The sequence below is a fragment of the Pygocentrus nattereri genome, chromosome 24 (assembly GCF_015220715.1).
Source record: "Pygocentrus nattereri isolate fPygNat1 chromosome 24, fPygNat1.pri, whole genome shotgun sequence".
NCBI lineage: Eukaryota > Metazoa > Chordata > Actinopteri > Characiformes > Serrasalmidae > Pygocentrus > Pygocentrus nattereri.
The window spans coordinates 20865383-20881887 of record NC_051234.1 but is presented as its reverse complement, the minus strand read 5'-3'; the positions used below and the strand labels follow the sequence as shown (position 1 = coordinate 20881887).

The following is a 16505-nucleotide window of genomic DNA, read 5'->3' as shown; positions in this document are numbered from 1 at the left end:
AGTAGTTGACTACTCCATCATGTCTGTACAGTCCTAATACTCACACAACCCTCCACTTCTTCCTTAACACAAAATCAAACAGAGAGGTAAGTCACACTAACAGAGCTATTGCAGTTTATGGTCATGCTCAGCCAATAATATGCAGGTTTATTTGCATTGCCTAATCGGAAAAGATAATCCTTAGAAGCAGTAACCCATAAAACAAAACTGCGTACTGACAAGTACTATATAATCCAGATTACTGGTAACCTCCCCTGCGCAACTGTATCTGATGATGTCACAGCCGCAGGCTCATTAGCTACAGTAAGACAAGCAGCTTCATAAAAGTCTGTCATGGCTAATGAAGGGATTCGGACGCCCATATGCCAGCCACAGCTTTCTGCCTTCTCCACTAACGTATTGCTTAGACCTGCAAATGATGCTTTCATAAACGGAGGATTCACAGTCATGATTCAATATAGCCAAAAACCTTCATTCTGGATGAAGATATGGCGCAAAGTCAATGGCTGCCATTTATCTGCATTTTAGTGGCTGACAGTGGATAATGAAGTCTTTAACTTCAGTGGCTTCTAGTGTCTAGCATTCACTTTTCACTGTACTTTACTTTTTTTCAGTTTTTTTATAAATACATATTTTAATGATGGGAATTTTAGTAAGAAAATGTGTATTGTGTATATTTTATTGGTTTTATTTGTGGCTTATTCCAATGCAAAACAGTATCAGTATATGATGTGTCCAAATCAGACATAATGGGGTAAGGAATGAAAATCCTTTAGGCCCCCCCCCGAACAGAAATCCTCACCCCCTACCCCATGCTGAGAGAAACAGATGTTTGTTCTTTTTTTCTCTTTCAATTTTCCATTTTTGGTTCACTCATATGTAGTAGACAGTTTCCTTGCCTGCATTAGCAGATCAGCAGGACGTCCCAGGCATGGCATCAAGGCAGCACTGCATCTAGAAAAGGAAATGAGCCTATTTATTTAAGCAATATACAGTAAATGAAAAACAATGGAAAAATAATGAAAATATCAAAATGTGAATTGAAAGGACGTGTAGCTGTCAAGAAGACCTTAATGAGAAAAGGAAATAGCCAAAAAAATCTAGTTCACTTATAACAATGAGCCGTCCACCCCAGAGTCTACACCTCAACATTACGGAGGGTATTTGGGATCACTTGGATCGCAAAAAGCAGAAAATACAAAACCTACTTCTAAAACTGAACTTATATCAAAATATCCATGCAGATTTCTTTGAAACGCTGAAAGCAAGTCTCCTGAGGAGAATGGAAGCTGTAATAAAGGCAGAGTGAACACACTAAATACTGAAAAAATGATATGTTTAACTGTTGTGTATTTTTCTATTAAATGTGTCCTGTTTTTTGCCTTGACCCTCGTCTCAGACTTTTCCACAGTCCTGTAAATGTATGTAACATTTCACCTCTTCTGCTGGCCAATCCTCAGACTTTGTGCTAATTCTGGTTTAAGATGCCCTCAACGTTTCCAAAGAGCCAATCAGCATTACCTTGATGCACACCTGTGCAGATTCAGACTGCATGTAGTTGAGATTTTGGAGGTGTTTCTGGCACTAGAACAAAATCATGAGTGGGCCGTCCAAAAACCTCAAAGGGCAAATCACCAAATGTCTGCAAATAGGAAATCTGCCCACAGCACATCCCTATCATGCATCCAGGACAGAGCATCTAGACTATAAGGACTTTTTGCAAATCAGAGAAGGGGCAGAGCTGGTCTTTATGGCAGGAAGTGTGACACCATATTACATGTCACTTTAAATTTATAGACTGTAGAATCCAGCACTTACATAGCTTTTTTGGAGAAGTAAGACAGCAACGTGGCACAACATTGTATTACTACATAAAAGGAAGCTATTAACCAAGATTCAGTGGTGAGAGGTAGTCGCCTGTATTTCTCAAGGTCTTGTAGAAAACCTCAGTAGCAGCAGTGTGGAGGATGATACATATGCCAGTCAATATTTTCCTTTGAGCAAATAAAAGCAAATCTGTCATACTGCATGCCTGCATGCTCTCTAGTTCAGTTTTATTCACCCTCATTTTTGATCAGTTTGCTCCTGAGAATGACAATTAGCACTTATTTGCTTAAGTTGAACAATTTTCAACACATTTTTCTTCACCTGCCGCTATAGAATCAGACACAAAAAGTAATGCTTTTAGTGGGGCATGATGATGGGCTAATGGGCCCTTGCCCCATTAAGTGACCACATGATGCCTGTAGATGATCATCTTGGTGCGGCCATCGGTATGGCCATGTCTCATGAGCCTTTAGAGGCCAGCGCCAGAGGCCAGGGTCGCTATGATATTTTGGGCCTATTTTGTGAGTCTTTTGCTGTGCTACACTCAGCATCTACCCACGATCTTCCCAGAAGATCCTGGGCTCTTCAAAGCCTTTTTTTCTTTTGAATTGCAAGGTTTCTGACTTTTTCACAGTACAAATGCGCGATTTATAGGACATAAAATGAAGGATCGACTCAGCCAGTTCAAAAGTTTCTCCTTTTTCATTTTTCTTTCATTGATGAACTAGTTGTGCTTTGACTGTGGGCTTTGCAAAGCACTCACTGAGTGAATCTGCAAACATTTTTAGTAATAAGAGGCAAATGATATGTTTCTTTTGCACTTTTGAAGACATTTGTTGGTTGCATCACCAGTTCAGCGCCATACATATCTAACAGTGAATACACAGCACCTTTGCTCTCATTATATTTGACAGATGATTCAGTATCCTTCAGAGCTTTAGACTCACTTTTCCCCCCGTTCCACTTGCATCCTTTCATTCCTTTTCACTTTGAGAAATGTTTATTGGAAAGCTGGTGGTCTATAGAACTTTCAAGATATCTGCAGGCTCGTCTAGCCTGTTGTACCATACTTGATGCTGATGAAAGCATTTAGCTTTTATTGTTGCACAGTCAAGGTTTTCTCCAAGTACTGCTTGATTTCCTCTCTGGACATGCTGGTTCAGTAGCAGTTCAGAGGTTTTCCTCAAAACTTTAGCATTAGTCTCTTCAAAGCTATTCATTTTTAACTTTTAAAGCTATAAAATTTCATTTCACAGGTCCAGAAATGATTTTATCAAAGCTTTAGATTTTTTCTTCAAATCTGCAGAAGTGCTTTTTTTAAAACTTTTTTTCTAGAATTTCCTTCTTCAAAGTTGTAGAAATGTCTTATTCATAGCTGGCGAACTTATTTTTACCTAAATTTTAGACATTTCTTGAACCCTATGTAAAGTGTTTGTAAGACTGTATAACTTTTCCTTCAACATCATTTTCAACCTTGTAGAAATTTCATATTCAAAAGGTATAGAAATATTTTTTTCAGAACTTTAGTTTTTTTCTTCAAAATGGTTGAAACTGTTTCTACAAAGCTGTAGAGTTTGGGTTCAAAGCTGTAGATAATTTTCCTCAAATGGGTGGAAATTTTTCTTCAAAGTTGTATAAGTTTTTTGTTTCAAAGCTGTAGACGTTGATATTCACAGCCAATTAACAGTCATTGTTTCTGCCTTAAACCAAACTGCAATAATAACATTTCACAAGAATGAAATTTGACTTATTTGATTTAAATGATTTTCATTCTGCATTCAAATTTCTTGGTTTTCTATCTTTCATATACAGAAGCTTTTCGATGTCACGTCATCTTTGGATTGATGTTGCTGTTTTGCACAAGCAAACATGTCATTTTGTAGTTTAGCCACAGATGTTTATACAAACTTCTTGATTAATTTAACTTTTATGTTGGCTGTTTGGCTGCTTTACTGAATCAACTAACTAACTATATAACTAAATAAATAGGTGAAAGTTTTATTTATATTGTGATAGAAATTGAAACAATATTGTTCAAAAACATTTAAAATGCAATAGTATTGTTCTCAGTTCCCTACATCACATATCTACCCTTCAAAACTAGTTCCTTTCATTATAATAATATTACATGACATGAAACATATTTTCACATGTTTACATAACTCCATATTCTTGATGTTGCCAAGGTCTACAGTGTGCAGGAGCTGAAATAATGGAATTCTCTTGTTGGTGTGTGCACACTCATACAGTGTTTTATTGAGGATGGTCAGCCAGCAGTAAACACTCAAAGCACATCATAAAGTCCTTCGTGATGCCTGAACATAAGGTCAAGTGCTTTCAGAACACAGTTCAGTGCAGTGGTGAAAAATAAGCATCATGTGTTAGCTGACCCTAAACTCTCAGTGTAATGAGAAAACATTTCTCCCTTGCTTTCACATCCAGTATTACAGCACATCAGCTCACAACTGGGTCATTTATTCCACTAAAAAGCACATTTGGCTTTGTTCTGTCTTGGCTCATATTTGGGAAAACTATGCAACAATTTCTTCTTATCTTGGTTGTTTTTCTGCTGAAATTGGGTGATCTGACTTTTAAAATCACTGTGGGACAGTACATATAAACAGTGGCATCATGGAGTGTGTGGGAGGGGGGGTGATGTGGAGCAGCGTTTTTGAGTTGGGTAGAGACTTGATGGAAAAAAGGACAACCTAAATGCAAAGTAAACAAAAACAGGTTTCAAGCATGTTACAAACACTCTTATTAAGGAAGAAACCTAAATTAATTTTTCAGAGGAAAACAAATGTAGTGTTAAGAGAAAAGCACTAGCATTACTGCCCAAACAGGGATTTTAACCACAGTCTTCAGTGTGCAAAATTGCAACATGTCCCACTGCAAGGTCTTGCATGAATCAGAGTTGCTGTCACCTAAGAGCACAATATAAATAAACATGACACAAATTCTTGGTTTTTGCAGTGACAAAACTTTTAGGCTTAGCAGGTTATTGCGCACCATTCTGCCAACATCACATTAAGTTGTTGTTGTTAAGAAAATATTCATAAGGACTGGTGAAGAATATTTTTTTCCATCAACTATTTACACCAAATGTGACTTTTTTTTGCACCATGTAAAAATGTGGATATGTATATCAAGGTGTTCCAGGTGGTTGCTATGGTGTTGCTAAGCGACAGCTATTGTGTTGGTTACTAGGGTTTCTCAGATGTTTAGTACTTGAGAAAAGTACTTTGTATACGTTTTTAACTTACATGCTTTTAACTTTTTTTTTTCCTATTTTATTCCTTTTGTCCTCATAAAAAGACAGTGTTCTTTCTATTATAAAGTTTCCTTCATCGATGTCCAGTAGTGCAGTGTTCACTCCTATTGCCTCAGATCCCGTTATCAAATTTAAATCTTGCATTCCGCTCCTCTGTCCTCATTCGGTGGAGGCCTGCAATGTCCATTTAGCAGCAGTTCATCTGTGAGATAGAGCCGGGGAGGGAAAAGGTCAGATCCCTCTCGAGTGGAAACTTGTTTGTCCCTCACAGCTGGAGAGGGAGCGGTCGGGCGGGTGGACAGACGGCTGGGCTGAGCAGGCAGCCGGTGGGACACTAATGAGAGAAAGAGAGAGAGGGGGATTGAGGTGAGGGAGGTTTTGGTCGGTGGGGTGGGGGGGGGGGGTGGGGGTCCTCCACACTCAGACTGTAGATGGGGCTCTGCAGAATACCAATGTGGCCATGCATGAGATTGGGGTGTTAATAAGCAGTGTGGACGCAGTGATCCCTGCACTTCATTTTCTCCTTCTTCCTCATCCCTCTCTTATCCTTCTGTACTCATCCAACATCCACATCAATTACCCCAGTGAATTAAATCCCCTCAGCCAGAGCAGGGACAGTGGCATATATAATCTGTGCAAATCATATATTTTTTTTATTCATTCTAATCTAATACTAAGATTTCCTGCTTCTTTTAAATGCTCCTTTATTTTTTAGGTGCCTTTATTTACATTAAAGGGCCCATGTCATGGAAATTGCTGATTTAATTGTTTTAAATAAAAAGTTTGAAATTAAAGTTTTAAAACATACTTTTCACTCTCTAGCCTACAGAATACAAACATGAAACCTAAGCTGCAGAAACAGCCTGTTTTGAATTTTGCTGTTTTTGTGATGTCACAAAAAAAAAACAATTGCATACATCCGCAAAGTCTTTTTTTTTCATGGAGTTTTCACCACAGCATATTTTTGAGTATGGCTTCTGGCTGCACGTTTGCCACATAAACTACTTGACCACTTTAAATAGAAATTTTTGAGCAAAAACAGCACAAAGTATCTCTTATAAAAGCTGCTGGTCTGCAAAAAGCATGTCAAGTGTGACCCCCCAACTTGCCTTATTCTGTGTGCAGCAGTTTAGCCCGGCCCACTCAAACTGAACTTACAAATACTGATTCCACTTTGATTGCTTTTGAAGCAAAATCCAGGACAGCCAATGAGAACAAAGCTCAGACATTAGCTGACTTTTATCCCTATCCGACTTGTATTCCACACTGCAGCAACAACACTTCACAACACATGATTGATGTTCGGATTTCAATTATTTTAAGTATTAAAATTGATTTTGTGTACAGAAGCTTTGCCATGCCATTTGATCATTAGATTGATGTTGCTGTTTTACATGGCCAGTGATGTTCTCTAGTTTGGCCACAGATGTTTATGCAAAAACTTTTAGATATACATAAAAATATACTAATGTTTATCTGTGAAATTGCACTTTTCTGGATACTCATTGACTGCAATAGTCACTAACGGCCTTCCTTCCTTTGATTGTCAGCACAGAAAATTGTCAGAAAATTGAAAAAACAGAAAATTGTCAGCACAGAAGAAATTGCAGCCAATCAGAATAGAGCTTAGAAGTCAGGTGACCTATATCAGTCTTAAAGGCACAGTAACAAAAATGACTTCTTTAATTTTCACTCACTGGAAACCTTGAGTTTCTGAATGCAGATTCATTGTTTGGGAACGGCGAAGGGGCCCTATGCATCTGGGCCAACCAGCCGAACAAACATTGCAGGTGCTGTCAGTAGAGCCAACGTTCTAGTGCTAACTGCCCCAACTTCCCAGCATACCACTGACAAACGTATCATGCCTGGAAAAAAAAAATTGAATAACAAAAATTATTATGAGGTTTAAATTAGTTTTTTTGCTTTTTGGTGAGATTTATGTAAGCTGTTCAAGTTACTTTGACTTTACTTCTTTGATTACATTGAGACATGAGACACAGTAGACATTAGACAGAAACACAGGCCAAGGTGAAAAGTTAGGTCTTCACGTGGGACGCTGAAAACTAAAATATTCTAGAAGAGTTTATTAGAGCATCTAAGAAGGCTGGAAATTGAATAGGGACATAGGAGTGTCCTTCCAGTGTCCTTCCTCTACTCCTGTTATCTTCTCTGAACATCTGCCTGTGCGGCAGTCTGCAGCAGAGTCACTGTCCCCTCGGCTCCGCTCACATCTCCACCTCCTTCAGTCAGCTTCTGCTCTCTGGGTGGCCGTAAATCTACCCGGAGTGTCAAACAGCATTGCTTATTGTGTTTATTTCCATTTGTATCCACTTATCAACATGGGTAGCCTATGTGTCCACCTTACAGATAGCATTGTGTCCCCTTGAAGTGCTTGCAAATCCTAGTTCCCAAGTATTGACTTTTCACTGATATCCCTTGTTTATCCGGTCAAGGCCAAGCAGCAAGTAATGGCCGTGTAATTGGATCAGATATCAGATCCCACTAGAGGCCACGTCGCCATCTTATCAGCCCAAAATCACTGCTTTTTGTGGTTCCTCTGCTTTGGCAAAGGAACCTGAGCGTTACGGTCTTCTGCCTTGAATGCTTTTGAATATATTTTTGAAGAGCTGCTTTTAAAGCAGAGCTCCTGCCTCAAGCAAAAGACACAAAGAATGCATTTGTATGCTTCACAAGTGAGGAAAAAGACAACCGGCTACAGGCATTCAGCTTGCGGCTATGCAAAAAGTACATTCTGACAGTGCTTAGAGCTTCTTCAGGTGGAATAAAAGAACAATATAGGTGTTCTTTCTGAGCTGATCTGTCATATGGTGGCAAACAAGTAACATTTTCTGTTTACAACCTGGGACTGGTGAATGGGAAAAAATATGCAGCTATACAGCATTGCTGAATACTTCGCTGCTCTTCTAGGAACGTTGAATTCAGCCGTGTAACCAGGAGGGTGACTTTTGTTACTGGTTTTCACTGAATAAAGTATTGTTGGTTTTTAATAGAAAAACAATGTATTATTTGCAGTGAATTCCAAAGCACTTGTGATTTAAATAGGCATTATGCTTTCACACATTATGAAAGGTACATATCATGGAACACTGTGAAAAACTCATGGAAATAAAGTTTAATATAGTATGTAATATACTTTCCCCCCCAGTCCATACAATCCACATATGTACACGAAGCTTCAGAAACACACACACACACACACACACACACACACACACACACACACACATTTTCTAAGCCGTTTCTCCCTCAGGGTGCTGGAGCCTATCCTAGCGGTCATTGGGCAAAAGGCAGGATAAACCCTGGACAGGTCGCCAGCCCATTGCAGAGCTTCAGAAACAGCCATTTTGATTTGTTTGTTTTTTTTTGTGACACCCCTAAACAACACAATTACACATCTACCTGTAGCAGTTTAGCCTCACCTTTTCTCAGTGACATTAGAAATAGTTGCCACGACTAGCCCCTCCCAGTCCTGTCCATGTGTTTGTGTTGTGTTTTGGTTTAGCCCATGTGTGTTTGTTTTGGTTTCCTAGTCCGGCCCCTTGTTTTGGTTACTCCCCCCTGACTGTCTCCACCTGTGTTTCCACCTGTCCCTCGTTTACCCTCATGCATTTAAGCCCTGTGTGTTCCCCTGTCTGGTTATTGGTCTTTGTTTGAACTGTATGGATGTTTGTTCGTGTTGATTGTTTATTGTGTGATTCTGGTTTGTCTGTCATGTCTGCCCCCCGTTCAATCCGTGTTGGATTAACGAACCTGGACTTTCTAGACTATGACCCTGGATTTGCTCTGAATAAAAGTCGCTTATCTCCACTTATGCGTCCGCCTCCTCGCTCCCCAGTGTTACAATAGTGTTTCAGTCTGGAATCCTGTTATGATAATCAATTTTTTTGTCTATTTTGTCTTTTGTCAACACTTTCATTTCACCTTCAAATTAACTGCTAATCCTACAGGTTCACATACTTTTGCCACTCATTTTCCTCAATAAACAAATGACATATAATATGACAGTATAATATTTTTGTGTCATTTGTTTAACTGGGTTCTCTTTATCTACTTTTAGGACTTGTGTGAAAATCTGATGATATTTTAGGTCATATTTATGCAGAAATATAGAACGTTCTAAAGGGTTCATAAACTTTCAAGCACCACTGTAGGACCCTGGAGACGTAGAACCTTGGAAACATAGGACCCTGGAAAAGAACTCTACCCTACTAGTTATACAGTAATTATAGTGACCCTGTTGTGATGCTTGTCACAGTTGCCTAGAAATGCTAAATTTATACTCAAAGACAGAGGTTTGATCACCACAGAGAATTCCTGTAATTCTCTTTTTTCTATCTAGTGTTGATGACATAAGAAGAACCTTAGAAACTGTTATTCTGTAATGGCTGTTGTCAAGTTGTCATGTCGACTAAACAAGATTTCAGAGTTAGGATTTTTCTGTAATGCGGCTCCTGTTGTCTTTTTTGTCTTGATGCTAACACTTTGATTGCATTTGCAAAATCTCAGTAAAATTCAGTTTCCTCGTGTCTTTAGGCTTTGAGTGAAGTGCAAAAAATCCATTAAAGAAGTAATCAAATTTGCATTAGCAGGTGATTCTCTGAAGACTTATGAAGGTTTTTGTAAAACGAGCTGTGTTGCACAGTTATGTCAGAGAGGATTCAGTCACACCTCCTCGAAACACTAACACAAATATGCAGTACAACTACAGCAAAACCCTTTAATCTCCATTGCATTTCTCATGTTCCCTGTAGTGCTAAACAAGGCACAGAAACTGAAGCTGATAACCTCACACACTCTGCTCTGTGTAGGTGCTGGAGGCTGGTCTCCTTTGGACAGTGACCATTACCAGTGGCTTCAAGTGGACCTGGGCATTAGGAAACAGGTCACAGCCATAGCAACCCAGGGCCGATACAGCAGCTCTGATTGGACAACACGCTACCGGTTACTGTACAGTGACACGGGCAGGAACTGGAAACCTTACCATCAAGATGGGAACATATGGGTAAGTACTGCACAGAAGCAATGTCCTTGCTTGCTTTGACTGCTTTTCACTTCCAGAACCTTCAATACATAATGACCAGGCCACTTTGGATGCGGACCTTTGATACAGAGCTTTTTATGTGCTACTGTGTTTATCGTTTTATAAAAGGTGCACAGGGCTTCTTTTCTTGTTGGATGTGCTGTGATTTTTCACTGCATGTGTATCTTGTTCGAAATGCTAGTTTGTGTAATGCTAATCCATGAATTTTCAACCTCACCTGCATAACAAATAAATATAACAGCACTGAGACATCACAAGATTAATGGAGAAGTTTTTGCATCAGCCTTAAAAGGTTACCTCACTCCAAATGTGGTCGATCAGCCAAGACATGTTTGGTGTTTGAAGGTTGCTTCTTTAATTTTACACTGTTTTGGTTTTACTGCTTCTGAGTGCTGATTGGTTGCATTACTGCTATGGAGTGTTGATTGGTTTACATTACTGCTACTGAGTGCTGATTGGTTGGCATAACAGTTACAGAGTGCTTATTGGTTGGCATTACTGTTGCTAAGTGCTAAATGGTTGCATTACTTTTATTGAGTCCTGATTGGTTAGCATTAATACTACTGAGTGCTGATTGGTTGGCACAACAGTTATTGAGTGCTAATTTGTTGATGTTACTGTTACTGAGCACTGATTGATTGACATTCTTGCTGTTGAGCACTGAGTGGTTGGCATTTCTGCTGCTGAGTGGTAATTGGTTGACATTATTGCTAATGACCACTGCTAGGTTGCCATTACTGCTGCTGAATGCTGATGAGTTGGGATTCCTGCTACTAAGTGCTGATTGGTTAGGATTCCTGCTCCTGAGTGCTGATTGCCTGACATTACTGCTGCTGAGTGCTAAATAGTTTGCATTACTGCAAATTCTGCATACTGCAAACTGAATGTTGATTTGTTTTGTACTGAGCACTGATTGGTTGGCATTAGTGCTACTGAGTGCTGATTGGTTTTGTACTGAGCACTGATTGGTTGGCATTACTGCTGCTGAGTGGTAATTGGTTGACATTATTGCTAATGACCACTCCTAGGTTGCCATTACTGCTACTGAATGCTGATGAGTTGGGATTCCTGCTACTAAGTGCTGATTGGTTAGGATTCCTGCTCCTGAGTGCTGATTGGTTTTGTACTGAGCACTGATTGGTTGGCATTACTGCAACTACATACTGATTGGTTTGCATTACCACTACTACACACGGATTGGTTTGCATCACTGCTGGTAAAGGTTGATTTGATTGGTGAGCTTATCATCTACCTGGTTGAGTAAAGTGGTTCTCACTCACATTATGAGCGTATAGGAATCAGTGTTAAGTCCTATAACTAGATAAACAGGACTGACCATTTACAAATTACACTGGTGAGATAGAAACCAGGATCTGGCATTATGACTTGGCATTTCTCCTTATTCGATATAGCTGCTCACATCTCATAAATTATACAATTAGTATACTAACTGGAGTGTGTTTGTTGTTATTTATTAAAATAGACAAAATGGCAATTAGATGGCTGTTACTGTTGTTAGACATAAAAATGTCATACAGTGTCAGAAGTCACATACGGCAGTCAGTTTGAGATTACCTTACAACTCAACACAGCTTGAAACAAGTGTCTGCAGTTAGCAGAATACTAATTGGCTAATTTAAAAGCTGCCTTTACTTGTTGGCTATGATAAGTGAAGCTAAAGGTAACTTCATTCCTGCTCACCACAGACATGTGTTAACTGAGGAACTAAGGAAGCTAATGTCAGACACCAGACATGGCCATAATGGGGAAGAGATAAAAGAAATTCCCTTAATAAAAATACCTTTACTGGCCCCCCTCCATTGCACTGAAATTCCCATAATGTCAGCTGTAATGCTAATGGTTCTGTTCACCAAAGTCGACATGGCAAAGTTCTTAGCAAGGACAGTTGAAGATCACTCAGTCAGACTGGTGTCCTGATTTCTAGCATGAAGCCTTAATCAAGACTAAGCAATCAGAGAGGCTCTAAGAGTGACAGTGTGGAGGTTGAGGAAGGTGATTTGGGGCTTATCTGACAGGGAATAGTAGTGCTACCATCTCTGCCTGAGGCCAATCGAGGGGGAACTGCTGCTGAGCGAGTAATCTGCTTCTGCTTTAGCTTTCTCTCTGCTACCTATTAAAGGAACAGTTCAGCGAAATGTCAAATTTATCAAATTTTCTCCGTTCTCCGAATGAATAGTCAATCAGAAGTTTGTTTCTTTAGTTTTGCGCTGAATCAGCAAGGCTATCATGAGGCCAGTGTTACTAAAAATGATTTCAATTTAAATGGTAACTAGACCGATAAAGTTTGTGAACAAGCCTTAAGCTGGCTTGACAAAGCCAGCTAGTAATGCTTCAGAAGTTATCAAATAATGTGTCTGGTACCTTAATAGGGTTTATGTAGTAATTCCGGGTTTATAGAGTAATCCTAGGTTGCTGTGGTGTTGTTGCGAGGTTGCTATGGCGTTCAAACTTATCATTAGGGCATTGCTTGGTAATTGTTAAGTGGTTGCTAAGGTGTTGCTAGGGCATCGTTATGCTATCCCAGGTGGTTGTTTAGGTGTTGCTAGCACACTTGTATGGTGGTGACATAAGAAGAGTGTCCAAAAATATTTGGCTTACGTGTCTGTACTGTGGCAGAATAAGAGGTATAAGTATAAGCATTGTATGTTTTGTTAGTGGACTGGCTCAGTTTCAACATATTAAGCATTCCCTCATTCATTCCTGTAGAAAAAAAAATCATAGTGAATGAACACATCGCACTGACTCCCAAAGTTGAATTGATTTAAAAAAAAGCACAAGCCACCTACTTAGACATAGGCTTTATGATCCTGTTTAGTGGTTCTAGCTGAAAAGTTGCAGGAGGAGCAGCGTTGCAAAATTTTGGCTGTAGAAGAATAATAAGAAAGCAGAGGAACAGTAGGTTGGCTTTTTCAGGCCAACTAAGTCATCACAGGAATGACTTAAACCGTATTGAACTGTTAAGTTTAATAGTATATGATATAATTAATAAAGAATGTTGTATGGCTAAAAACAGTAGTTTCCCTCAGAAGCTTGAATTTGTTCATACTAATGTCATAGAGTGTCATAAAAAAATTGGTATCATATAAGTAGAGCTGGGCCAGCTATTGCAGAAAAAACCGGGACAAAATGATTCATAAATATTGGTGTTTTCATCTTTTAAAGCCACAGGTAGGCTACATTACAGTGCCATGCAGCCCCCCCCCCAAAAAAAAAAATTACACATTAATTCTAATACTATGTTTTGCATAGCTTATGGTTACTGCTGTTTTTTTTCACAGCAGTGTTACGACCTTTTTGGGCCCTTATCCAGTATCTGCGTCTTTGACATGCACTGGCTTTTAAGAAAAAGGCTAACCTTCCTCCCCTTTACTACAAAATGGATCAATTTTCCCAGTTTTTAATAAAAAAAACCTAAAAACTACAATTTAGAGCTAAAGAAGCAAATTCGTGACAAGCTGATTGCCAGCCTGGTCCCCTAACTCTGCTTCTATGTGCTTTTGAATTCACTTTCCATTTGCTGTGTATTACAGAGACAGCTGCCTTTGTCATTGCTGTCACTATACCTATTACAAGAGGTGCTGTTAAGGTAGAATGGAGGCTCTCTTGTACCTAAAGCCATGGTTAGCGTGGAAGGTGTTACCAGGGTCACGCTGAAGGTGTGTAGATTCTGCAGATTTGTCAGTCACATGTGTAATCAGCTCTGTTATTGGCCATGGTTGTGTTCTCTTGCTGTTGATGAGGCACGTCTCCTCCCTTCTACGCCTCCATCTTCAGGGCTTTGTTTAAACCGAGTTAAATGAGGCCGTGATGATGAGAGCTGAGCCAGGCGCAGCGTGTGCTTTTCTGATCGGATCCCAGTAGATGCTGCCTGCGTCGCGCAAATGAATAGCGAATACCTCTCAAACCTCTGAAGGTTTGGAAATTCACTTTTTAAAGCTCTCAGCCATGTCCTGCTAAATCAGCTACCTGCCTTTCTGCTCCATATTCATGTAGAAATGGAAGAAGCAGACAAGAGATGAGAAAACAATAGAAGGTTGGGTGATTTTCTTTTTCTTCAGCTTTCTTTTTTTCCCTAAGAAATGCTCAGAGTGCTCTCAATCTGGAGCAGGATGATAGCACTTAGAGGTTACATTACCGGTTAATGCATGCTGGATCAATAATTTTTACATATGGAAAGGGTAGTGCAGGGAATTGCATTAGAGATTCTCCTGCGTAGGCCTTAATTGTGTACAATTCCTCATTAAAGCACCTTGATTACAATAGGTTTATTATTAAAGAAGCAACTGAATGGCTCAGACTTTTTATAGCAGACTTCATACAAATGCTTTAATGTTCTAAGAGCTCTATAGTTATCTCTTAATATCTCTAAATATGTTTGTTATAAGGAGAACACTTTATTAAGCATGAACAAGGCTACAGATCATTCCATATATATATATATATATAAAACGTATCGCTGTTGTCAGAACAAAACACTGTTTCTCCAAAATGGTAACTTTACAGGAGAAGGAATATCATACATTACTTTTAATGTGAGTCAATGGAACCAGACATTTTTCCAAGTCATTTTAGGACATTTCTTTTGGTCCATTTATGATGACATTTACAGACAATATAAAGGGCATATGGCATTTTTAAATTATTATTACAAGGTTTTGTTTTATATATATATATATATATATATATGTGTGTGTGTGTGTGTGTGTGTGTGTGTGTGTGTGTGTGTATATATACATCACCATCAGACAGAAACAAAATGCGTGTCTCTTAGATACTTGGCTTAGTTGTAAATAGTTTTGACATAAAAATGCAGCGTTATGGTGACAAAATACAAGTAAAAAAGCAATCGCCAAAGAATACCAAGGTCAAAAGGTCAACGTGTACGAAACATCTGCTGTTGTCTTTTGCCATTATTACACATAGAGGTCATTCTTAAAACTCCATCCATCATTTCGTTCTATCTGCTAAGTGGCCTATGTTGACCGCATAAGGTGTGTGGTACTTGGACCCCGCTGATTGCTGTTTGCGATGTAATTTGTACACGTTCGTTTAGTTCTCAGCCCACATAAACCACATAAGTGCTTGTCTCTTTGCTACTTGTTTTGGTTGCAAATAATGACACTGTGCACATATTAATGGCAAATTTTTGCACATGTTGTACAGCAAAAATGTAAAGTATGCTTTACAAGTACACACAACTTTTCATCAAATTCAGATAATAATAAAATATATCCTCACTTGCTTCAGTAAGCTATAAGTGAGAAGTAATTCATATATGATTATAGCATGCTATTGTTATTAAAAGCAATTAATAGAAATGAGGACCCATTTGCCTTTTCTCATTAAAAACCCAAATAAACCAAAGCCCTATAGATGCTCATTTGTGTCAGTAGTGTTAAATATCCAACCTTACAGTGTGTTGTTTTTTTGCTGTTTTGTTTTTTCTACTTTTTTAACAATCGTGCATATTTTTGAATGGTATCAATTCTTTGATATTGATTCCAAAGTTGCCAGTTATAAAATGGTGAATAAAACATAATTTTGTTATACACTCTAAATTTTGATTTCTATGGCTGGTGATGTGTTTTTTTCACGTATTTGTCCATGTTCACAAGTAGCATTAGCTTGGCTAAATTTAAATGTGTCTGAAACATGGCGCACTTAATGGTGTTTTAAACTAAAATAGGAATACTTCATTTGTTTTGTTTTTATTGTCCTTTGTCACATAGTAGTATGCAATATAGCTTCTAGTGATCATCAGTCTAAGGTTATACAAGAACCATGAGATGTCTGACCTCTAGAGGGCATTATATCTCCACTGGAGGGCATTATAAACGTCTTATATTTTGTTCTAATCTGTTTAATCTAAAGAAGGAAGCATTGAAAGACTACTGCAAGCAGCTGAAGACTCCCACAAAACAGATAAGAAGCCCTGCACTGCAGAGCAGATACACGGAGCACAGAGGAGCGTATTTAGACTGTATAGATTTCAACATCATTTAGTCAGTTTATCACTAAAACTAACACTTCACAAACTCATTTTTCAGCTAATATATGGGCTGAAATAAGATATGATGTAACTAGCTTAACAATGTTGGCTGGGGTAAAAACAGACAATTAGTATTTGTTTGATTATGCTAAGGACTTTAGATTGAGTTGTAAATTTGATCACCTTCAATGGTTTTGTTTTCTGGGACTGGGTTTTATATACTACAGTAAGAGTGACATGGTAAGTGGGGTATTAATGTTGTCCATCTGATATGTACATGGGGGCCGGGGGCTGTAAGAGTTAAACATTTTTCTAAAAATATCCTAAATGTGATC

General features: G+C 38.7%; 1 protein-coding gene across 1 annotated transcript in view; it reads left to right on the top strand.

Annotated features, from left to right (window-relative positions):
• cntnap2a (contactin associated protein 2a) overlaps window positions 1–16505 on the top strand; it is a 655370-nt gene that overhangs the window by 247739 nt on the left and 391126 nt on the right. The window contains exon 3 of the mRNA XM_017717995.2: window positions 9928–10121. Coding sequence (XP_017573484.2) covers window positions 9928–10121 — 194 coding nt within the window. The remainder of the gene's footprint in view (window positions 1–9927; window positions 10122–16505) is intronic.